Here is a 26,206-nt window from a genome sequence, read left to right as displayed (position 1 = left end):
CTCTGTCATCACGTAGCACTTCTGCTTTCAAAGGGGGGATCCCCACGGCCATCTTCTTCCCTGTCTCCCTGATCAGGCCCTTGTAGGAGGAAGCCCACTTGGGCTTGGGCCAGGAAAGGAGAGTGGCCAATACATGTTTTGCTCTGGGTTACACAGTTCACAACCGGAATAGATGGGCTTCTAACTTAGTCCTCCAAGGAGTCTGAATTAAGTGTTTGCCTATTGATATAGCAAGGACATGTCTGTCTTTGTCTCTGTCTCTGTCTCTGTCTCTGTCTCTCTCTCTGTATGTCTCTCTCTGTCTCTGTGTCTTTGTCTCTCTCTCTGTCTCTGTCTCTGTGTCTTTGTCTCTCTCTGACTCTCTCTGTGTCTATCTCTCTTTCTTTGCCTCTCTCTGTCTCTCTGTATTTCTCTCTCTGTCTCTGTCTCTCACTCTATGTCTCTCTCTGTTGCTATCTTTCTCTTTCTCTCTGTCTCACTGTGTCTGTCTATCTGTCTTTGTCTTTGTCTCTGTATGTCTCTCTCTCTGTCTCTGTCTCTGTCTCTCTCTGTCTCTGTCTCTGTCTCTCTCTGTCTCTCTCTTTCTATATGTACACATGTACCCGTGCACTAAGCATGCTCTTGCCAGGCGAGTGTGGTTCTATCTCTCGCATGGTTCACCTTAACACAACAAAATGCAATGTGTTACCATATAAAGGCTAAGAGATGTGGAGACCAAGTAGTTGGGTTCAAACTTCCACATTTCCTGCAATGACCCTGTGAATGCACAATAAGCAGCCATGGCCACGGCAGCTCACCCACTCCAAGCAGACTACCTTGAAGAGCCCGGATGATGAAACATGTGGGGACATTAGAGATCACTGAAGAGAAATCAGAGTGTTTTGTTAATCCCTGGACTTATCGGGATTCCTTGGACAGATGAAGAAACACTTGGAAACAGGAAAGTCATTGGTCAGCTGACCATCAGGTCAACTTCTGAGAGAGCAGAAGTTGATGAAAAACAAACAGATCAGAAATTCTGCCAGGGCCCCCAGAGGCAGAGCTGGTCATCGAGTCCAACCGCCTCCCTTTGTAGGATACACAGCAGCTCCAAGAATTAATTGACTTGCCTAAGTCATACAGACAGTGGGGCTGAACAGAAGCTTGGGACAGTGACTTCACGGTCTCTACACTCATCCCACCACCTCTTTCTCTGTCTCTAGAGAACTGTGAGCATCATGTCCTCCTTGGTACTTGCTTGTGTACAGTGTCGAAACCCTTTGCAACCATGGGATCTGAGAAGTGTGAGCCACTCCTCTCATTTTATGGATGAGCACATCACTGGTGCTACCTCGGGGTCCCAGCACTGAGACAACTGTGCCTTCAGTCAAGACAGAGACACTCTGGAGCATCCCTGTGGGCAGGCTTGGATGGAGCCACCAAAGATGAACGTTTCCCAAACAAAGGGAAGTGTGGGTACAGGGAGTGACCCAGGAGGAAGCTGTAGAGAACCATAGGAGGAGCTCTGTCCCTGGGAACCAGAAGAACCCTCAGCTGAAAGGAGCCCCTCCCAGTACTCAGCAGAAAGCCACCGAGGTTCTGCAAGTTTGGGTGAGTGCTGACTCATCGGCTGGTGTCGTTCCTGTCTCTATGCACCATTAAGTATTTGATTTTTTTCTTCAACCAGGAAATCATTTTTTCTTCTCTGAGTTCTGAGAATCAACATACTATAATGAGACTTAGCAATAAGGCACCGACGACAATCACATGGAGACTTTCCCAGATTGTGTGGGCAGAGCATGAGTCACAAAAGGGAGAAATCACCAAAGTGTTTCTGCCATATGATAGTTTTGATACCCAAAAGCCATGATCAGTGCCACCTACTGGGCTTCCTCTATCTGACTTGTTAGGAATGGGACATAGCTAGGAATAGGAGTGGAAAAAGCTTGGAGCCAGAGGACCTGGGTTTGAATCATGGCTGTCACTTAAGTCACTCTATAGGCATCAACTTGGTACTCTATGTGCCAAGTTGCTCTGTGCACCTCAACTCCCTCATCTATAAAATTATCTGATTGGACAAGATGACCTTCGGGGCCAGTTAGCTTTCAGTCTCTGCTCCTATCATCCGATGTCCAGAAAGGACTTTCAGATTCTCAAGTGACTCTTTTGAGTTCAGGAAATAATTAAGAAAAAAAGAAAGAAAGAAAATAATTAAGGTTGTGTTGAGTTTACAGGATGTCCAAATCCATTTATGGGTAATTGAGGGAGAGTGAACAAAACACTTGCCCTGGTGCCAGGAAAGAAAAAAAAAACTTGAATCCTCTCTAGTTACTTGCCAGCTGTGGGACCAGGAAAAAGTCATTTTAGTTCTCTCAGACTCAATTCCTTTGTCAGCAAAATTGGGATAATAATTGCTCCTTCCCCTCTGGGGTATTGCCAGGTTCAAAATTGTGTGTAAAGGGCTTGGTAAACCTAAAAGCAAAATGTAGCTTAGAGCCTGAAAGTCAAGCCCCCCAAGCCATGTTTCCTTTTGCCCTTTAGACAAAGACTTATCCTTAGAACCCTTCCAAGCCAGCTGGGATACATTGAAACCTGGCTTTGCCACAGCACATACCATACCCCCCACACACACCCTCTCGTCCACGCCATGTTTTATTCCCCAGATGTGCTGAAGGGCCAGGAAGCAAAATGCACTTTAGGGCAGAGGTCATTGGCTCTGCCTCTTCCCATCACAGCTTTTCTTTAAAGGTCACCTGTAAGGCTCTGCCTTCCCCACTTATTGGCAGCTTTGGATTTGTTTTGTTTTGAAGTTTTTTTCTCCAATAGTTTCTACTACATTTTGTTTTATTAACTCAGCATTTAATCTTACTTTCTTCTGTAGGTTTTGTGTGTGTGTGTGTGTGTGTGTGTGTGTGTGTGTGTGTGTGAATTATGAGGCTACAAAATGAAAATAGCTCTGATGTATGAAAACCATTTGTTGTTGGCATCCGCTCAGTATTTGTTCCGGGAGGGCCCGCTCCGGGGCGGTGGGAGAAATGCATCTGCTGCAGACATGAGTTATGTTATGGGTGGTGAGGAAGGGATCTAGGCATTTGGGGTGCTCTTGAAACACTCACAAGTGACAGATTTATAGATCTTCTCAGAAATGATAGGAGGCTGTCAGTGTGAAAAATAGATCAGGAGACTCAATCACTGAACTTAACGGGTGAATTTAGCATCCTTGGCTTCAGGTGACCTCTGTGGATTTCCTACCTCCCTTCAGGATGAGCTGGGCTCAAATAAACCCTCTGCCTTGGCTGTCTTTCATCCTGGTCCTTGGCCATATTCTGGAATAATTTATGTAAAATCTGTCCATTCCCAGATTCATAAAACATGATCCTTCTTAACTCATTTACGATGATTCAATTCAGCAAAGTTAATTCGCCAAATATATAAAATGCTTACATAGTCATGACCCTCTTCTGGGCATTAGGGATGTATAATGATGGAAAGTGAAGCAGGCTTTATCCTCAACTGTACTTATAGTCTAGTAGGAAAGAATGTTTAAAGAAGAAAAACAAACCTAAAATACATTACAGAAAATGATAGAAGTTGAGATCGGCGAGGAATATCGATTGACTGGCCTCCGTTATGTCTCACGTCTAAGACAAATCTTGCTATAACACTGCCAGAAAATAGTATTTCAAGCTCTGCTGAAAACCTCCAGAGAAGAGGAACCTATGACCTCTTCAGGTAATCCATTGTACTTGGGGAAGGATTTAACCATTATGAGCTCCCCTCATTTGACCCCCTACACCTTTCACCCATGACTCCTCATCTACTTTTTGGAGCCAAATGGAATAATCCAGTCTGGCTGGTGCAAGAAAGCCCCTCCAAGTCTCAAAGGCATCTCACATGTTTCTGGGGAAGTTTTTCTTCTTGAATTGCTGTCTATTTGGTTTCTTTAACCTTTAGTGGAAGGTTTTTCATTTTCCCGGTAGCCTTTCTGTGAGCACTCGTGGGAGTCAAAGTGATAGAACAGTGGCTGGGCTGGAGTACGGGAAGAATTAAGATCAGAGTCAGGGACTCTGAGCTGGACCAACTGACAGACAGACAGATGGATTTAATGATGACTGACAGACAGAGGGACCAATGATGACACAGACAGATGGACCAATGGGATTGAGTGGGGACCTAATCTGAGCTCTGTTCCTTGGGAAGCTCTGGTTTATCACCTCACCTTTTTTAATCCTAAAGAAGGAACTTGGAGAGGACTAGAACAGATGGGTCTCAGGTCATTTCTACCTGGAAAGTCTCCAACTCCAGAAGAAGCAAAGGAGCTTGTATCTCTAGACCCTCAGATCTCAAAGGAGCTCATTGACTGCAGAGATTCTTCACCATTTTTGTGGACCACATATACATGGGCAGTCATTTTGGGGAAGCTCATGGACTCTTTCTCAGAATTATGGTTTCATTAAAATCAGCTGCATAGAATTACAAAGGAAAACAGTTATAGTGAAATAGTTATTAAACACACACAGACACACACACACACACACACACACACACACACACACACAATAATCAAGGACCTCAGGTTAAAACTCCTAATCCAATCTAACTTCCTTGTCCCTCTCCATTTCTCCATTTCACAGATGAGTAAACTGAGACCCAACAAAGGAGATGGTTTGTCAGAACATATCAGAGCAACTGACTCCTAGCCCAAAGCTAGAGTTAGAGGGGAGCATGGGATGATGTGGTAATGACCACGTCCTGCTCTAGATTCCTTAAACCCCACTCTCAGCCCCAGGTTCACCTATAGGGATGAGGTGCTGTTTCTCAGCCTGGGTTCTAAAGTCCTTCCTTTCTGTTCAAGCCCAGTGAAAGATTGGTGAGGAAGACTCTTCCCTGAATATTTTTTTCATCCCTTTAAAGATTTCCACTCTTTCAAAGACTGGCTTGCACTGATCAGTGCTTGAACCCTCTGTAAAATGATGAGATGAGAGGAAACTCTGAAGGGATCACTGGTGGGTTCTTCTAAAACTTAGTCCAGAAGGTGGTCCCAAAGGGTCTGGCGACATGCCATCATGGTCGCAGGCTGGATGGCACGTCACAGGGCATTGAGATCCCTGTTTTCTGCAGGAGGAATCCACTAGATAAGATAAATGACTTACTCAAAATCCCCCTGGGGACAAGGAGAAAAGGCACTTTTGCAGTTCTGGCTTCTCCCTTCACATCCCATTCTCCCATAGCACTTGGGGACTGCTTTGAGTCCCAGGAGCACTCTCCTTATTACTTGGCCAGGATCATGCCATTTGCCTTGCCAGTGACTAGGTCAGCCATCGAAATACAAGGATAACAAAGTGCCCCACGATTCCAGGAGGTTTGTCCCTTATTTTCCAGATTACGTTAGCGGTCCTCCCTCAAGGCTTTCTTACAAAAATCCAACACCATCATTAACTTCAGCATCAGTATAATGACAAAGGTTCACAGAGCTGTCTGCCGAACTTGTGGGTGAAGGGGTCGCTTCTGGGTACGGTCCAGTTCAGGGAACATTAGTGCCCTATGAAGCGACCCGTATCTGCTAGGCAAGGCGTTTGCTTGACTTTACACATTGCAAAATGCCAGGGTTGGATGGACTAACAGATCTTTTAGGCTAACTCCTATTTGAAACAACATTCATCAATATGCTTTGTTTTTATGTCATAATCGTTTCCATATGTGTCACTTTGTGCCTGACCTTCTGAAAAAAAAAGCAGTTGATAAAAACCAAATGGCACAGCAACAGCAACTACATGCTTGTGTATTCAATACTCTATACATACAGTCCCCCACCTTTCCACCAAAAGCAGAGAGGGACATTTCCCATTTCCCCATCAGGACTAAGATTATAATCACATAGTTTTTTAAAAAATATATTCATTATTTAAATTTATTTATTTGTGTATGTTTTGTTTTATTTATTTACTTATTAGCAAGTGAGGGAGATGAGGGGGCCCTGAGAGGGATAGCATCTTGTTCAGGAACCCAAATTTCATTCTAGTATCAAAGTTAAGATCAGCATGACTTTTTTAGGCAAAGCTCTGAAAACATAAAATGAACATGACCTCTAATTTCTTCTGAATTGAATTTTGCTGTATTGCTTCTACAATGAAATGGATTTTATGATGTATTAATTTTATAATTGAGACTTCATCTGCCTAAAGTCACCTTGCTAAAACTTGAGTTGAATCTAGGAATTTAGCTTTCCCTCTGAGCTAGTTTAAAGGTATAATTTAAAAAAAAGTCATTATTTCTCATCCCAAAAATTGTTGGGCTACTTCCAAACTCCAAAAGTCCCAGTTTCCAAAAGATAAATCATAGGCCAGTCTTTGTGTAACTGGGGAGCTTTTATCTCTTACAAGGGGACATAGCAGTGATCTCCTAGCAAAGATTCCAAAAGGCAAATGGTCCCATAAAGGAAATCACATTTCTTAATTGTCAGAGAAATGTGGGATTAGCCAGATCACTTTTCATTGTATAGCCAAGCGTTCTGTGACTACCAAGAAGAACCCCTTTCCTTGTGTCCATAAAAGGATCCCCCCACCCACCTTCTCACTGGGATTGCCAGCTTTCCTGAGGTGGCCAATGTGACCTGCTTTATTAATAGTCATACGCATTACTGTTAATTAACTGGTTTTGCTGAGAGCACAAACACCTCAGCTTATGTTTACTAAACTTACTTGAGACAATTATCAGTCAATCTCCCAGAATCCTTGTGGGAAGGGCTCAAGTGGGCAGGTCTGAGAAAGAATGAAAAGGCTTTAAAGGTTTTGCTTAAACCTATCCCTGGGACTGCCAAAGAAAAGATGACAATTCCAGTACATGGTGGTTAGAGCCTTGCTGCCCATCAAACAATTAGAACTTGAAACCTTGCCCTTCTGCTTCCATGATTCATGGACATAGGTGGGTTGAAAGAAGGAGAGGCTTCTCGCTGAGTCTGTCAATTGTGAGCAGCCTTAATCAGCCCTTTAGTCATGCTCTTTCCTATCACTGAAATTGGGCCTGGGAGGAGCCTGGCTCTGCTCCTCAGCACATCACATCATGAGGACCTTGAAGGACAAAATGATAGCAGAGGATCTTGTTGGCAGCCAAATACTGTAACTACAGTGTGTGTGTGTGTGTGTGTGTGTGTGTATGTGTGCAGAGAAAAAGCTCACTTGAGTGTTCTCTCTGTGTCTCTCTCTCTCTACTCTGTCTCTGACTCTGTCTCTGTCTTTGTCTCTCTACTCTCTCTCTCTCTCTCTCTCTCTCTCTCTCTCTCTCTCTCTCTCTCCTCTCTCCTCTTTCTTCTCTCCTCTCATTCTGTCTCTCTGTCTCTGACTCTGTCTCTTCTATGTATATAGTCAGGGTTTATATAATGCTTTACATTTATAAATATGATTCTCAATGCACGTTCTCAACAACTTTGGGAGGTAGATGATATTTTTGTCCCTTTTTACAAATGAGGCTGAAAGAGCCCAAGTGACTTACGTAGGGTCATGCAGCTAGGAAGTATCTAGCACTGAATTTAAACTCAGGTTTTCTTGATGCGAGGTCCCACGTTCTAGCCTAGCTGCCTTCACAACAATCAGCATTTCACAAAAGCCCTGGAGAGATGTGGTGTAAGTGATATCTCTATTTTATAGTAAACTTTTATTTTTATTATCATCTTTTGAAATGTTAACATTTAGATTGCTTTTGAAACTTTCTCATTGTGTCTAATTAGGTTTGGGAGTGCTAGGATCACCAGGTTTAAAAGTCTTGTGTGGGGGATTCAACTAGTCAGCAAAAAGAGTCAAATGGGGATCATTTCTTTATGTGATTCTGGGATGACTTGGATGGGGGACAGGCTCGATTAATCACAAATTGGACCAAATGCCAGTGATGCTTCTTCCAGCTCTGAGATTCTATAATGGAGGACATTGTTCCTTGATCTAAACAATATAAACATATAAATGTAGCCTCAGGTTACCTTTTTATTTGCCACATTTTACTCTTGACTTTTGGGAAACCATCAGCCAATTAAAATCTTAGTCCATTACCCCACATAATTCACCAGTAAACCAGTTGTATCCAACTTTACTCATATGGTTCATTTTGGTTGTCCAAGGGTAGGTTGTTAATCTCCAATACTTTGATAGATCCATTGGAAATCCTATGGAAGCCTCGCTGCTGCCATCTCATCTCTTCCATGTCTCATTTTGTGTGACCATCTCGAGTTAAAGGGACCACATAGGTCAGAGCTCTGGCCATGTCCTTTCTTTATATCACATCAGTGATTCTGTGGGTAAGAAATTCATCTCTTGCTCTGGGTCTTTTAAAGCAGCTCGTTATTGGGGGCCTAGTTTTGCTACTTTTTAAGTCTCTCTTGGAAGATTGGCCATTTCACATATCACTCAAGAGCCATCACTTAAGTGAGCTACCTTCTGGTGCTGAACCTCTTGATACCTAGCTGTACTTGTCCTTGGAAAGCAGACCGGGTCTGTTTGTCGAGCTCTATTGGATGCATTTCTAACCTGGTGGAAGCTGCCAGGGCTTGTGCTCTGCTTGCTTAGCTTTCAGATTCCACAGTCATCAATGCACCATGATAAGGCATTGGAGTAGGGCTCTGCGGAGGGCAGTTTCCTTATTTGAGATATTGTTCCCTCCATTCTGTCCATTTCTACTTCATGTAGTCCTCAACATTCCCAAACCTAATTAGACACAATGAGAGTCAAAGTTTCAAAAGCAATCTAAATGTTAACATTTCAAAAGATAATAATAAAAATAAAAGTTTACTATAAAATAGGGATGACATCATTTCATGACCTGCCTTTGGCAATAAGAAAACAAATCATTGTTGGACATCTTAAATCAGACATGGACCAGACCAAGTCACTAACTCGACTTCCAGACTAAGAGCAAAGCATTAATCTGTGCTATTAATGTCTAGTCTTTCACTGGCTCAGAATTCACCTACCCAAAATAGCATCCAGCACGCATTTCTGCCCCTCGGCCATGAGAATAACACGAGAAAATCCATCCTGTGTTTGCTTGCATTTCTGCAAGAATGTCTCTGCTCTTCCTCCGACCTTAGAGATGCCGCTTGGCAATGGATTTGGGGCCACTGAAACCTATGAAAGGAAGTAAACTGCCAAATGGCCTTTTGGCTTCTGAAGGAAGGAAATAATCGTAGTAGCATAGTGCAAAAGGGGACAGAGTGCTGACCATCCAGTGCTGCCTGGAAGGCTCACGTGGGTCCTTCTCCCACTTCCAGTAGGTCAAATGCAACTTGCACAATGGAATTATAGAAACTGGCTGTTAATCAGGAAACCCAAGGGATTGGCAACTCAATGGAAAGTTGACTCATACGTTCTCTCCTGAAAGAGCCCAATAAAGGCATAAGTAGAGGGAGCTTTGGCACATATTCAAAGGAAACAAGAAAAATCATTTCTTGGTGAAGAATCATGAAATTTTGTCAGTCAATCAATAGCAATATTTATCAAGTGCTTCCTTTGTACCTTCCTCTGCTAAGTGCTGGTGATAAGAACACAGGAAAACAGAGTCCCTGTCCTCAAGGAACTTTTTTTTCTAAGGAGGAAATCGTTAATTAAGTGTAGACATTTTTTTAAGCTATCTGAAGTATCTCAGAGGTTTCTTATAAAAAGTGGGATTTCAGCGAAATCTTTCAAATTAAGTCATCCAGGAGGTAAATGTGAAGAGGGAGAACAGACTTGGGAGACATCCAGTGTAAATGAGAGAATGTCTTGTGTGGGGAACAGCAGCAGACTAGTGTAACCACATCCCAGAAGGCATAGGGAGGAGGAAAGAATAAAACGATTAGAAAAGTAAGAAGGGGACCAGATTGTGAAGGTTAACCAGAGGATTTGCTATTGATCTCTGAAGTAAAAGAGAGCCCTAGAATTTATTGAACAGAGGAATGACTTGTTCAGACATGTACTTTAAGAAAATCCTTTTGCCAGTTGAGGAGTAGACAGATTGATAGGGATGGGGAATAGAGATTCCAGTAGGTGATCACACCCAGACAAGAAATGACATTCAGAGTGATGATTGCTGAGTGCAGGGAAGAGAATGTAGAGAAGATATTTTGGAAATAAAAATGACAAAATTAGGAAATAAATTGAATATGGGGGGTGAGGATCAAGTGGATAGTTGCCAATGACACTGAGATTATAAATGTGGTTGATTGAGGGAATGGTAAGAAATAGGGAAGTTGGGAAGGGGGGAAAATTTGGGGAATAGAATTCTGTTCTCTTGGGGACATACTGTGTGTGAACAACCTATCAAGCTGTATTTTCATATAGGGGCAAGAACTTAGAGAAAGATCCCATCAGCTGACTGAGTTATTTGTACAAAACAAGATATTGAGCCACTACACTGATAAAAATGTTAAAAATCAGTCCAAAACAAGAAGAGAGTTAAAGGTAACTGCAAGCACTGAGTGTGCGTGCTTAATGAATTTATATTAACTTCTCCTCCCCAAAGGAGGAATTTTCTGCCATTTTTGAATGTGAGTTGTATAATGAGGGAGGGGCAACATATCAAGGAAGAACATGCAACAGAAGGACCAAGAAATCCGTTAATTACACTATCTCCAGCCAATTGTGAGGGACAGGGGAGGGACCTCAAGATAGAAAATAAAAGCTCATGCCTGTGTCTATAAGTGTGGATCCACCTGGGGCTGTCCCTGGGTGGATCACCCGTTTCTTGCAAGAACCATAAATAAACCAACTTACTTCATACACTCCTGAGTCCTTTTTCTGTTATAACAATTCTGAGTTTGAGATGCCTACTGAACATTGTTTGAAATGTCCCAGGAGCACGTGGTCTTATAACACTTGGGGATCAATTGAGGGGTTAGGGCTGAATATAGGTGAGACTCACCTGCATAGAGATGCTAATTGAGACTTGAGAAGTGGGGAGAGAAGATAATACAAAGAGAGAAGAGAAGAAGGACTAAGACAAACCAATTGGGAAATGCCCCTGCTTAACGGACAAGAAAATCATGAACAACCATCAAAGAATCTGAGAAGTAGTTGGACACAGGGTCTGAAGCAGGAAGTAGCCACCTATGTCCATACATATCTTCCAAAAGTTTCCTTCTATCCTGTGATCTGAAAATGATCGCGTATAGTCATAATACATAGACACCATCATCTCTAAAGGTTGCCTCCTTTCCTTTTAAATGGGTTAGGATTGTTATTTCCTTTAAAAAAAATCAAGCCTAAAGTTGCCATTTTGCAGCTTACACCCATTGCTCCAAGCCCTGTTCTCAGAACCCAAATGGAACAAGTATAGCCTTTTTTCCAGATGATAGCCAAGAAAATGCTTGACCACAGTGATGGGAGACTTCTTTTTTCCCAGATACCTCTCCTTCTATGTTATGTCTTGAGGTCCTTCCCCATACTAATGGTCTTCCTTTGGATTGTCTCCATGATCCCACCAATATCCTTTGTATCCTGTGGTAATTAGAACTAACATTCTACACCTGAAGGCTTAAGACCAGGACCAAGGACAGTGGCCCGATCACTTTCTTACTTACAGAAATGACTTCTCCTTGTGGAGCAGTTCTCTCTGCAAACACCACACTGGGGACTCGGAGCTCCATCTCTCACTTACTTTTCAGACAATGAGTGGTGCTTTCATGCCTCCCCCATCTTGTACTTGTGAAATTGTTATTTTTGAACCCAAGTATAAAAGTGTGTATGTGGATAATCTATTAGATTTAGCTCAATGTTCTAATTTTACATATATGTTGATATAAATGTATGCAGAGATACATAAACAATACATAAACAGATAGATATCTATATATATATAATATATGTACATAGCACACACACACATATACATATATATAATATATACATATTCTGATTCTGCTATCAGACATGGTGCTGTTCCACTCAGTCTTGTGCCACCTGCAAATCTGATCAATGTGCCATCTATGTGTTTCCCAAATTATTTTATAAGCTTGTTAAATAGCCTAGCTCTCAACAGAGCACTCTGGGACAATCCACTGGAGATTTTCTATTAAGTTGTTGCCAAATCACCAATTTAAACTCTTTGAGTTTAGCCACTTCAGTGGCTCTAAATCGACCCGATGGCACCATTGCCCAGCACACATTTGCCCACCTTATCTCGAGATATCATATGATAGACTGGATCCCATGCTTTCCCGAAACTTGGCTCTTCCAAACGGCAGTGCTAGGATAAGCAGACGCCAAAAGAACATTATGTGAAAACAAAGTATGATTTCTGCTCTGCCATCTGTTGTAGAAGTAGAGGAAGCAGCAGCATTCAAGAAAGAAGACTGAACAACCTGTGAGCTTTACAAAATGAGCATTTGATGCTCCAGGATTTCAGTTCAAATCCGAACGTAAGGAAGCTTGGTGAAAAATACATCGGCAATCTAGGTACCAAGTCATCACTTGAGGAGCCTTCAGAAGCTGGTGCAGCAGTGCTTAGAATGTCATTGGAGAGCGCTCTAAGGCACTTTCCATTCCCCCCTTTCCCCCCCCCCCCACACACATTTGCCTATTGCAAGCAAACCATTGTTTTATATTTGTAAAGCATTTCACATGTTATTTCACAAAATCCTCACATGAACCTATGAGATAAGTGCTATTATTATCCCCATTTTATAGATGAGGAAGCTGAAGATCAAGAAAGCTAAATGACTTGCTCAGGATCAAAACAGCTAATAAGTGTTCAGGATTTGAACTCCAGGACCCACTCAAAGTCCAAGTCATTGATTATGTGGGGAGAGAGAGAGGCAATGAGGAGAGAAGAGGGAATGAGGGGAAAGTATTATATGTGCCCCAAAAGGATTACAGTAGTGGTGAAAACCAGGAAGGAACCTGGGATTAATGACCAATGGGAACATAAGGGAATAATAATTCACTAGGTGTTCCTGTGAGCCAATACTGTGCAAATTTCTTCATAAATAATACCTCATTTGATCCTCACCACAACAATCCCTATTTTACATTTGAGGGGACTGAGATATTATTAGGGTTATGACTTGTCCAGTCACAAGTAGTAAAAGCCCAATTTGGGTTCCAGTCCCTTTTACTCTAGGTCTAGCCCTCTATTCACCCATTTGGGCTCAGGTCCCTTTCACTCTAAGTCTATCCCTCTATTCACCCATTTGGGCTCTGGTCCCTTTTACTCTAGATCTGGCTCTCTATTCACCGTGTCTCCACCTGCTCTGGGGATTCTCCTTAGTGGGTTGGTCCCTCAGCCAATGTGATGCAACTGTTCTGTGAAACAGAGACCTGTAAATGCACAGCTCTCTGTGGGCTGGTCCTATGGTAAACTCGGTGACAATGAGCCTAGTGTTGAGTATTCAGGGGAACTCCTTGGCTGGTACAACAAGATGGCAGCAGCATTGGAACTGGACCGAAACTCCAGCTTGCTTGTAGATGGCCCAGATGAGTCAATCAGGCAAATCCTCTGAATGAATGAAATGGGTTGAGAGGGGGTGTTCTTCACTGAGTGTCAGCATGACATCAGAAGAAAACTCAAAGGCAAGCTCCCAGGCTTGAAGCCAGGTTTCCAGACTACTTTGGATCAATGACACAAGCTCCAAGTCACACACCATGAATTGTCAATCAGTACACAGCAGGGCTAAGAAGTTGCTTTATTCCTTAATACCAATTCAAGGATGAAATAAGAATAAAAAGGGGAAGAAGCTGAAGCTGTTGGTGATTTATAGTTAACATAGATTCATTCCAGAAATGTTTCTGATAATGGAAAAGATGGCTGATTTTGAAAAGAAAAAGTTGGTAAAACTTTGAATGAAATTTTTTATGCCTTTTATGAGTTTTATGGTCTAAATTCAACTAATCAATCAACTGTCCCAAAACAGATGAAATTAGAAAAAAAAAAAAAAAAGAAAGTTGGTATCTGCTATACCTAAGGGTGTGCTGGAACCAGCAGGAATAGACATGGAGGAGGCAATTGTTAAATATTGAGTAGTTTCCTTTATACTTGGCAAATGCTACAAATCAATGCTTAATTTCTTGTTTTGTTCATTCCTAATCTTAAAAAAAAGAGAAAAATTATACAGATTAAACTTAAAAGTGAGCTATGGGTACAATTTTATTTATTTCATTATTATAGCTTTTTATTTACAAGATATATGCCTGGGTAATTTTTCAGCACTGACAATTGCAAAACCTTTTGTTCCGATTTTCCTCCTCCTTCCCCCACCCCCTGCCTTAGATGGCAAGCAGATACATGTTAAATATATTAAAGTATATGTTAAATACAATATATGTATACATATCCATACAGTTATTTTGCTTCACAAGAAAAACCTGACTTAGAAATAAGGTAAAATTAACCTGAGAAGGAAATCAAAAATTCAGGCAGACAAAAATAGAGGGATTGGGAATTCTGTTGTGGTTCACACTCATTTCCCATAGTTCTTTTGTTGGGTGTAGCTGCTTCTCTTCATTATTGTATTAATGGAACTGATTTGGTTCATCTCATTGTTGAAGGGAACCATGTGCATCAGAATTGATCATCATAGAGTATTGTTGCTGAAATATATAATGATCTCCTGGTCCTGCTCATTTCACTCAGCATCAGTTCATGTAGGTCTCTCCAGTCCTCTCTGAAATCATCCTGTTGGTCGTTTCTTACAGAACAATAATATTCCACAACATTCATCTATCACAATTTATTCAGCCATTCTCCAATTAATGGGCATCCACTCAGTTTCCAGTTTTTAGCCACTACGAAAAGGGCTGCCACAAACATTCTTGCACATACAGGGCCCTTTCCCTTCTTTAAGATCTCTCTGGGATATAAGCCCAGTAATAACACTGATGGATCAAAGGTATGTACAGTTTGATAACTTTTTGAGCCTAGTTCCAAATTTTTCTTCAGAATGGTTGGATTCATTCACAATTCCACCAGCGAAGCATCAGTGTCCCAGTTTTCCCGCATCTCCTCCAACATTCAGCATTATATTTTCCTGTCATCCTAGCCAGTCTGACAGGTGTGTAGTGGTATCTCAGAGTTGTTTTAATTTGCATTGCTCTGATTAATAATAAATTGGAGCATCTTTTCATATGGCTAGAAATAGTTTCAATTTATGTTCGTACCCTTTGACCATTTGTCAATTGGAGAATGGCTTGATTTCTTATAAATTAGAGTCAATTCTCTATATATTTTGGAAATGAGGCCTTTATCAGAATCTTTGACTGTAAAAATGTTTTCACAATTTATCTTGTCTGCATTAGTTTTGTTTGTACAAAAGTTTTTAATTTGATGTAATCAAAATTTTTCTATTTTGTGATCAATAATGATGTCTAGTTATTTGGTCACAAATTCCTTCCCTCTCCATAGGTCTGAGAGGTAAGCTATCCTATGGTCTTCTAATTTATTTATAATCTCATTCTTTATGTCTCAATCATGAACCCATTTTGACCTTATCTTGGTGGACGGTGTTAAATGTCGGTCAATACCTAATTTCTGCCATTTTTCCAGCAGTTTTTGTCAAACAGTGAATTCTCATCCCCAAATCTGGGGCCTTTGGGTTTGTCAAATACTAGATTATTAAGATTATTGACTATTTTGTCATTTGAACCTAATCTATTCCACTGATCGACTAATCTATTTCTTAGTCAATACCAAATGGATTTGGTGACCGCTGCTATATAATATAGTTTTAAATCTGGTACAGCTAGGCCACCTTCATTTGATTTTTTTTTTCATTAGTTCCCTTGAAAGTCTTGACCTTTTGTTCTTCCAGATGAATTTTGTTGTCATTTTTTCTAGGTCATTAAAATAGTTTTTAGGGAGTCTGATTGGTATAGCTCTAAATAAATAGATTAGTTTAGGGAGTAGATGGATTAACAAGTGAATTGTACCAAATATATAAAGAACAATTAATTCCAATACTATGTGAAATATTTGGAAGAATAGGCAAACAAGGAGTACACAAATATGGTGGTGATACTTAAACTGGAAAGAGCCAAAAGAGAGAAAGAAATAAACCCACACAAATCTCCAGCATTTCTATATATTACTGATAAAGTTCATCAGCAAGAGGTAGAAAGATAAATTCCATTTAAAAATCACTGTAGACAAAATAAAGTACTTGGGGGTCTATCTGCCAAGACAAACCCAAGAACTGTATGAACATAATTACAAAACACGTGTCACACAAATAAAGTCAGATCTAAACAATTGGAAAAAATATCAATTGCTCATGAGTAGGTCGAGCTAATATAACAAAAATGACAATTCTGCCTAAATTGGTATGCTTTTTCAGTGTCATAGCAATCAAGGTGCCAAAAATCATTCTATAGAACTAGAAAAAATAATAACAAAATTCATCTGGAAGAACAAAAGGTTAAGAATATCAAGGGAATTAATGGAAAAAAAATACAAAATGGTACTGGCTAAGAAATAGAGTGGTGAATTAGTGGAATAGATTAGATATACATCACACAGTAATCGAGGTCTTTAGCAATCTAGTATTTGACAAACTTCCAAATAACAGCTCCTGGAATAAGAACTCACTATTTGGCAAAAATTACTGGGAAAACTGGAAAATAATATGTCAGAAACTAGGCATTGACCTACACCTGATACCCCATAACAACATAAGGTCAAAATGGATACATGATTTGGGCATAAAGGCTGATACCATAAACAAATTAGAAGAACAAGGGATCATTCACCTATCAGATTTTTGGAGAAGGGAGAAATTTATGATCAAAGAAGAACTAGAGAACATTATAAAAGGCAAAATGGACAACTTTGATTACATTAAATTAAAAAGGTTTTGCACAGACAGATATAAGATTAAAAGGGAAGTACAAAGCTGGAAAAAAATCTTTACAGCCAGTGTTTCTGATAAAGGTCTCATTTCTAAAATATATAAAGAATTGTGTCAAATTTATAAGAATACAAGTCATTCCCCAATTTAAGACCCAATTGGGTCTAAAAAAAGACCTAATACAAAGAACATGAATAGATAAATTTTAGATGATGAAATTAAAGCCATCTATAGTTATATGAAAAAATGTTCTAAATCATTAATGAATAGAGAAATGCAAAGTAAAACAATTTTGAGGTATGGTACCACCTAACACTTCCCAGATTGATTAAGATGACAGGAAAAAGATAATGATAAATGTTGGAGGGGATGTGGGAATACTTGAACACTAATGCATTGTTGGTGGAGTTGTGAAATGATCCAACCACTCTGGACAGCATTTTGGAATTATGCCCAAAGGACTATCAAACTGTGCATGCCCTTTGACCAGCAGTGCCATTATTGGATTTGTGTCCCGAGGAAATCATAAAGGAGGGAAAAGAACCCATGTGAGCAAAAATGTTTGTACCAGCTCTTTTGGTGATAACAAAGAATTGGAAAATGAGTATATGTCCATCATTTGGACAATGGCTGACTAACCTATGGTCTATGAGAGTAATGGATTATTATTGTTCTATTAAAAAAGATGAATAAGTTGCTTTTAGAAAGATTTATGCAAACTGATGCTGAATGAAACAGGCAGAACCAGGAATACATTGTATACAATAACAGCAAGAATGTGCAATAATCAACTATGAAAGTCTTGATTCTTCTTGCTGGTTCCATGATTCAAGGCAATCCCAATAGACTGGATAGAAAATGGCATCTGCATCCAGAAAAAGAACTATGGAGACTGAATGTAAATCAACACATGCTATATTCACTTCTTTTTTCTGCTTTTTTTTCTCCATTGGTTTTTTCCCTTTTGTTCTGATTTTTCTCTCCCAACATGATTCATAAGTCAATGTGTCTTAAAAATAAATTAATTTACTAGAAAAAATATAATGGAAATATATGGAATATATTAATAAATAAATGGAATAAAGGATTTTCAAATGATACAGATATAGGAGAAGAAATTAAACCATTGGAGCAAGATCTGTAGTACAGCTTAACAAGTCCAAAAATGATCATACCATTTCTGATATATCAGGGCATAATCTGCCCTGAAATTGTACCAGAAAAACAAACAAATTTGAAAGCTCAGTGAATCGTGGCATAAGCATGTAATAGAATAGTGTAATGCAATCATAACCAATAATGTGTAGAGTACAAAGAAAAATTTTAATGAAATAAAGAATAGGATAAATATTACAGAACTTCTTTATGGAGAAGGGAGAAGGGAATAAACATTTATTAAGCACCTACTATGTGACAGGAACTGTGCTAAGCACTTTGTAACTCTTATCTCATTTGATTGCAGAGATAGGAAAGCCTAATAGGTGACTGCCAAATAAAAGGGGAAAATGAATTAGAAGAATGCCTTACTCATGAATTACCATCATTTGAAGGATGATGAAGAAATGGATAAAAATGTTAATTTTTAGTAAGGAAGGATGGTGAAAAAAAGCACTTTGGAACTTTATAGGTAGAAAATTAATTCAACTTTAGATAGTTACTAAGCAAATTTTCCTTCTTGTGTATATGTTTAATATTGTTGCTAATAAAATATTTAATGAAACAGTAAACAAATTGAAATTGAATTTTAATTATATTGACACATCCTTTCTGTTTAAGGCAAGAAAACAGTTGAGTGTTTGCTTCTAGAGAAAAAGTCACTCCCTGGGTGTGGCCATCCCTGAGTGAATCATAATAGGGCCCTATACTTACTTAGTGTAGGAGACTAACCTGTCTCACTCGGAATTTAGAATGAGAGCAAATACAGGTCTGGACAATTTCATGATCATAGATTACAAACAGTCTTCGAGGTAGAAGAGATCTCGGAGGACATCAGGTTCAGATTTGCCTCCTCAACAGATCCTGGGACCAATTAGTCTGCCTGAAGTCAGGCTGGGACCTGGGCATTCAGAGAGTTCTGTTTATATGCACAGAAGAGCTAAACTCAACCTGGTAGGAGAAGAAAGGATGTCTTGGAGGAAGAGGTGGACAAAGGGAGGCAGAGTGAGAGAAAGAAAAAATAACAAAGCCAGAAATGGCAGATAGAAAGGCAAAGAAAGGAACAGATGAGAGACAGAGAGAGAGAGAGAGAGAGAGAGAGAGAGAGAGAGAGAGAGAGAGAGAAAGTAACAAAGATAGAAAATGGCAAAGACAGAAAGGCAAAGGGAGGGACAGATGAGAGACAGAGAGACAGAGACAGACAGAGATAGAGAAACAGAGATGGAGAAAGAGAAAGTAACAAAACCAGAAAATGGCAAAGACAGAAAGGCAAAGAGAGGGACAGATGAAAGAGAGATGGAAAGAGACAGAGATAGAAAGAGATAAAGACAGAGAGACAGACAGAGAGACAAAGATGGAGAAAGAGAAAGAAAGAAACAAAGCCAAAACATGAAAAAGATAGAAAAGCAAAGAGGAATAAGGGGAGACAGAGAGAGACAAAGACAGAGAGAGAAAATAACATAAGAAACTTTTAATATTTCTCAAGGAAATGTAACAAGTAAAAGAAAATCTTCTGCTTGTAAAATTAAATATATATGTGTGAATACACACGTAATTTTATCTCTTTTTATTAAAAAAAAATCCTTCCCCTCCCTTACCCACAAAGTCATCCCATAAAAATCATAATTTTGAAGGAAGAAAAACACATCAGGTCAGTAAAACCAACCATCAGATCAACAATGATGGTGATAATGATGATGACAGCAGCTAACATCTCAAGGGTTGTAAAGTACTTGATATGTATGTTTTCATGGGAGCCTCACAACAACGCAGCGGGGCATGTGCTATTAGCAATCCCATTTTATGGGTGAGGAAGCAGATTACAAAGATTAAAAGTGACTTGTCCATAGTTTCACAGTTCATAAATATCTGAGAGAGGATTTGAATGCAAGTCTTCCTTACTCCAAGATTAGCAGTCTATCCACTATGCTACTGAACTACAGTTAGCTGGGATATGCAATGTTCCACTCCCATAATCCCTCACTTCTTGTACTTGTGAACCCATATAAATCAGTCCCATTTATCTTCCTAATTAGCAAAAGGAGTGTGTGTGTGTGTGTGTGTGTGTGTGTGTGTATGTGTGTGTACAAAAATTATCCAAATTTTTCCTGAAAATTTTAATTAGAAAGCTTCTGGAGCCAGTGCTATTCTCCTAACTTGACTCTACCGGGTTGGGAGGCAGCCGGTAGTACAATGGATAGAGCACTAGTCTCACAGTCAAGATAGCCCTGAGTACTGTGAGCACCTAGAGAGTTGCATTTCCATGTAGGGACAAGAACTTAGAGAAAGGTCCCATCAGATGAGCGAGTTAGCTGTACAACCCAAGATATTGAGTCACTGAACTGATAAAATGAAAAAAATCACCCCAAACAAGAAGTGGATGAATGGTAACTGCTCATACTTAATGAGCTAATTACTACAACTTTTCGTCCCCAGAGGAGGAGTTTTCCCCTGTTTCTGAGCATGGATTGCATGATGAGGGAGGGAGAATGTGTCAACGAGGCACATGCCATGGAAGAACCAAGAAGTTTCTTGATTTTGTCATTTCCAGCCAATTTGGGGGATGAGGGAGGGATCTTGCATTTCAGGAGAAATTCCCATCTAGAGATGGGCTCAGATCTGCCCAGAGATTGCCCCGGCAATCACCTGGTTCTTGCAGACCCCTACATCTTACCTGGTCCACTCCTGAGCCCTTTTGTCTCTGCGGCACATTTCTAAGAGTTCATTGGCTGGGTGGTCTGGAAGGCTTTGCTTATCTCTGTTTGTTCATTCTCTCTGTCTCTCCATCTTTCTGTCTCTGTATCTCTTTGTTTCTCTGTCTCTGTGTTTCTCTGTCTCTGTCTCTGTCTCTGTCTCTTTCTGTGTCTCTGTCTTTCCCTCCATTCTTCTCTTCCTCCTCCTCCTCTTCTTATTCCTTCTCCTTCTCCTCCTCCTTCCTCCCTCCCTCTCTCTCTGTCTCTGTCTCTCTCTGTCCCTGTCTCTCTCTCTTTCTCCATCTCTCTCTGTCTCTGCCTCTGTCTCTTTCTGTGTGTCTCTCTGTCTCTCCAGCTCTCTGTCTGTGTCTCTTTATCTCTATGTCTCTCTTTCTGTCTCTGTGTTTCTCTGTTTCTCTCTTTTTCTCTCTCTCCCTCTTTCCCTTTTTATCTTCTCTCTCTCTTTCTTCCTCTTTCTCCTCTCCCTCCCTCCATATATGCATGGATGTTACACATTAAATGTATTTGTCCCTTTTCCCTTAAGTAGTGAGTTTTGACACTACTAGTTGACTGAAACTGTTTTTTTCTCAGAAAACCAATGACCTCCTAGTGGCTGACTCATTGGATCATGGATTTGGAGTCTTCCAGGTCATCTGGCCCCACCCCCTCATTTTTCAGATGAGGAGATGGAAGCTCAGAGAGATGAAGTCATTTGCCCTCAGTCACAAAGGCAATAACGGTAGAGCTAGGTTTTGAAGGGCCATCCTTTGTGGCCAACTCCATTTATCTTTCAACTGTCCCAAGCAGCCTTCTATTTAATCCCCTTCCTTGGTTCTCCTTCTCTTTGACATCTCTTCCCTTTTTGTCCTCTGGCCACTGTCCTCTCCTTCGGCTGCCACGACACTCTGCAGTCTTGGTTCTCCCCCTAACTGGCTGAGCATTTCTCTCCCTCCCTTGTTGGTTTACCATTCCCACCAGACCTCCTAAATATGGATATTTCCCAAGGCTCTGTGGGAGGCTCTCCTCTTTCTGTCCTCTCTCTCTCTCTCAGTGATCTCACAAGCTCGCCTGGGTTTCATTGTAATCTTTATGAGGATGACACACAGGTGTACAGGGCTAGCCCCAATCTGTCCCCTAAACTTCACTCCTGTATTACCAACTGCCTGGTGGACACTTCAAACTAAACTCCAGAGACATCACGATGCCCAGAACACAACTGGTGATGGCTGCCACCCATTTCCCAATGCCCCTCTCTTCCGATCTTCCCCATTTAGCTGAAGGCATCCACATCCTTCCAGGCTCCCTCCTTAAGTCCACAGCACACAGTCTCTCTTATATTTAAAGTCTCAGATCATAGACAACCATCTTTTAAAAGATTTTTTTCCCTTTTGTTAATCCCCTCCCTTTATTTCAAGCTGCAATTGAGATGATGATGATAATGATGATGATGATGACGATGGTGATCATAGGAATAATAATCACAACAAAATGGAAATCCCCCCACCAAGCAAAAAAAAAATATCCTCAGTACATAATTTGGTAAAACAAGTTCCCATCTTGTCCCATATTCCAAAGAAGGGGTCTCATGGTGTCTCTTTGGGTCTCTTTCAGTCTCTTTTTGCACTTTCTGCTCATCATCTCTCTGGCTCAAAGTGTATATTATCTTCCTTTTGGACTTAAGCCTTTTCATTGCATTGCTCAGAGCCCTAAAGGCTTTCAAAGTTAGTTTCCTTTATAATGTTGTTGACAATTATATAAGTTGTTCTCCTCACTCTGCTTTTTATACTCCATCAGTTAATAAAATTGTTCTACTTTTGGCTGATTCTATTCATTTTATCATTTCTCCATTATATTAATTTATCATAATTTATTTATCTATTCCCATAAGAGGGTATCCTTTAATTTCCAATTTTGGGCTATCAGGAAAAGGTCCATTGTTTTTTTTTTTTTACCTATATATTAAAATTATTTTTCCCTTGATTTTTACCTATAGGCCTAGTATCTATAGCTGGGTCAAAGGGTATCCAAAGTTTGATAATTCTCTAAAGATAGTGCAATTTTTTTCCTCAGAAGAACTGGAGTGTACCAAGAGCTCCACAGCCCCACCATCAGGCACTACCTCCTCCATGAAGCTCTTCTCGATAACTCCAATTGTGAGTGAATTCCTTTTACCTCTTTTATATATATTTGCATTTATTTTTTATATTGATTCTCAATTTCCTTAAATATGCCCTTCTCTCCCCTGTTATAATCGAAAGCCTGTGAATGCGGGATTGTTTCATTTGTTATATTTGTATTCCTAATTCTGTGCCTGGTGCGTCGTGAGTTCTTAAATAAATCATTATTAATTTTGATTGCCTGCAAATGAGTCAGAGACATCTTATAGCAGCCAGAATATGCTGATGTGATTTTTAAGCAGACTGAAAGAGGCAGAGCTTTTGGGAAGAAGGAGGTAACAGTTCTCCTGTGGCCAGATCGTATCTCAGGTATCGTGTGGGATTGTGGGTACCATATTTGAAGAAATATCTCTGGAAGCTGGAGATCCTCAAGGGAAATTAGCCAAGATGGTAAAAGGTTTTGAGCTTCAAGTGTTTGAGGATCTGGTGAAAAAGGTCACAAGGTTTGACTCCTTTTGGTGAAAAGACTCGAGAAGACTAAGGCCCGAGAGCCATCCTAGTGGTTTTGAAGGCCTGTGGCGAGGAAAAGTGACTGGACATAAGTGTTCCACTTGGCCCCAGAGATCAGCATGAGAAATGGGGAGGGATGGAAAGATACAAATCTAGGTTGGATTTGAGGGAAAACTTCCTAAGATCTAGAGCTATCTAAAGTATGAAGCAGCAAGTTTTTCCCTGGTCAGTGATTCCCCTCCTGGGAATTCTGTGGGCAGTGACAACAATGTCCAAGGAGGGAAAGCTGGACGATGTCATCAAAACAGTAACCATTGAAGCTGTTGATGGCCTCTACTCAAAGTTTGAAATTCCCTCACACAGCCCCTCCCTTTTATAACTGAGGAAACCGAGGCACAGCACAAAAGGCATCAAGGTTACACAATGATAGGACCAGGACAGGAAAGCAGGTGCTGCTGACTCCCAGGAGACCAAGTTACAGGGAATATTGGAGAGTTAATGCCTTCATATTAACTTCTACCATCCCACACTCATCCGAATACCACTGAGTCAGGAAGAGGTGAGTCAGGTGCACATGTAGGCAGGTCTCCGACCAGGACTAATTACAGGGCAATGGGATTTTCTTTTCCAGACTGATGACAAATGGCATCCTCTTGGGCGGAGCCACTAGTGCCTATGGGAAAGAGGCCGTGAGCCAGTATCCACTTGGTCCTGGAAGGGTTGTTTTATGAGAATGGGAAGAACATATTACATAAGTCAAAAAACCCTATCGGGAGATTCCTATGCTAATCAAAGCCACTGTGCAAAGAAAGGCAAAGACCTCGTCAAAAGGGGGCAAACCGATGTGTAAAAAACTAGGTTCAAGCAAACTCTGTGGTTCTTGTCCTTTATGCTCTGAGACCAAAATGGCGTCACTGCGTTAGAGTCAAGGTCCGGTGTGTCCAGCTGTGGCTGACCGGACCAAGAAGAGCTCGGAATGCTTTGCCCCGGGTCAGACACAAATAGTCCCTGTGAGCTTTGGGGAGGATTCTCCACCTCTGCACATCTCGAGTTTCTTCTGAGCGCTTCCATTCTGTGTTGCTCACAGAGCCCAGCCCCTACTCTGATGAGAACACTCCGTGCTGGGGCTCCTGGGTCAGGGTCTCTCATATTGTGCAATCAAAGATCTTCAGGGACACTTTCAGGGTGTCCAAGTATGGCTTCTTCTGACCACCTCGCCCTGGATGAGCGCTACATAAAACAGGCTTTGAAGCAAATATATTGCTATTGGTCTTGAACCATGTGGCCCGCCCATAGGGGATTGTGCTCTGGGCAGGAGAGGGGAGTGCTTGATAATTTACTGGGAGAAAGAGGACCTCGATGTGGTACATTATCCGCCAAGTGATCAACTGGAATGGAAACGCTTCTGTTTCCTGGCGGGTTCTCCATGAGGCAGCACAACGGCTCTGCAGACCTTCAGCTTGGTGGTCACCTAATCCCCCTTCTCTCTCCCACACTTTCTGCACAACACAGAGCAGACTGAAGGGCTCTGTAAGAAGGGAAATCCCCAAATCCTGAACTGGTCGCACAGTGGATGGAGTACTGGGCAGGAGGCAGGAGGCCCCAAGTTCTAATTTGACCTCAGTCACTCATTAGCTGTTAATACCCTTCATAACCCCCAGTTTCCTCACTACAAATTGGGGACAAGAACAGCCTTCACTGCCCAGGGCTGTGGGGAGGGTGACACAAGATAACCTCAGTAAAGCTCTGAGCCCACTGCCTGGCACATAGCAGGAGCTCCATGAATCCCTGTTTCCTTTCTCCCTCCATCTCTGCCTCCTGCCTCCTCCAGCTTCCTCTAAATCTCAGCTAAAATCCCACCTCCTACAGGATTAATCCCAGTGCGTTCCCCCTGTGGATCGGCCTCAGTCATTCCTGGCTTGTTTGTCCCCACGGAGCTGTTCATGGGTCGTGCCCCCATTATATCCAGCTCCTGGGACCAGGGATGCTTCACGTTTGTGTCCCAGCCCTCGGCACTGTTCCTGGCACAAAACGGAACTTTGCCTGCTCTTCAGCAGTTGCCAGTGGAGGGCATGATATGCAGTTGCTGCCACCTGCAGGCCCCAGGGATGATGACCAGGGCCAGGAACTTTGCCTTCTCCTGTCCAAGCTTCATGGCGATGGAGGGAGGGCCTTGCTGGGGTCCCGAAAACTGGAGCAATCTTAAAAATGTTGGTTCATCGTGGGCGCGGGCCAGGAGGCCTTGAGACCAGTGAGGGCTATGACTTAGAGGAGATTCTGGTACGATCCAGAGCGGCGGACAGTCCCCACCAAAAGTCCTGCCCCAGGTCATCGTCGGCTGGCCCTCCGACTCCCGGGGCCCAGTCGTTGAGCAACGGTCGCCATTATTGTCTGTGGCAATCGCCCCAAAAGTGTGGGCTGAGAATGGCGTGCCCCCTTTCTATTCGGGGAAGACAGCTGAAGAGTGGTGGGAAAAACCAGAGCCATTCCCCAGAGAAGATGATGTGCAAGAGGGGAATGTGGGGATGGCTGCACTGGGAAGGCTCAGCCTGGAGAAGGGGAGACTGAGAAGAGGAAGGCGGGGGAGGAGGCTGAGATCACGATAAGTGCCTCCCAGTTGTGAAAGGGATCTTAGCGCAGACAATGAAATATGTTCTGTTCTGCTGGAGGGAACAGAGTGTGCAGCCCTCTGCTGCATGTCAGGAAATACTCCCTGACTCCCAGCTCTCCAGGAGGGGAGGAGGCTGCTTTGGGGCCCCCTCCCTGGGGGTCAGCAAGCAGAGGCTGAATGGAGGGAACTTGGCTGTCTTGTAGCAAGGATGGTTGGAGGAAGAAGTGACTTGCCTTGGAAAAGAAGGTTAAAGGAGTCTTTCCCAGGTGTCTTCAGATGTTGGAGGGGTTGCTACTTGGGAGAAAACTTAGGCTTGTTTTTCTTGATGCTGAGGCAGATCTATAAG

The 26,206-nt window shown here is 41.6% G+C and overlaps 1 protein-coding gene across 1 annotated transcript in view; it reads left to right on the top strand.

The window, feature by feature from the left end:
- CLDN16 (claudin 16) overlaps positions 1–26,206 on the top strand; it is a 97,517-nt gene that overhangs the window by 39,923 nt on the left and 31,388 nt on the right. The window contains exon 2 of the mRNA XM_031957427.1: positions 22,693–22,775. Coding sequence (XP_031813287.1) covers positions 22,749–22,775 — 27 coding nt within the window. The 5' untranslated portion in view covers positions 22,693–22,748. The remainder of the gene's footprint in view (positions 1–22,692; positions 22,776–26,206) is intronic.

The sequence above is a fragment of the Sarcophilus harrisii genome, chromosome 3 (genome assembly GCF_902635505.1).
Source record: "Sarcophilus harrisii chromosome 3, mSarHar1.11, whole genome shotgun sequence".
Lineage (NCBI taxonomy): Eukaryota > Metazoa > Chordata > Mammalia > Dasyuromorphia > Dasyuridae > Sarcophilus > Sarcophilus harrisii.
This window is presented reverse-complemented; position numbering and strand designations above follow the sequence as displayed.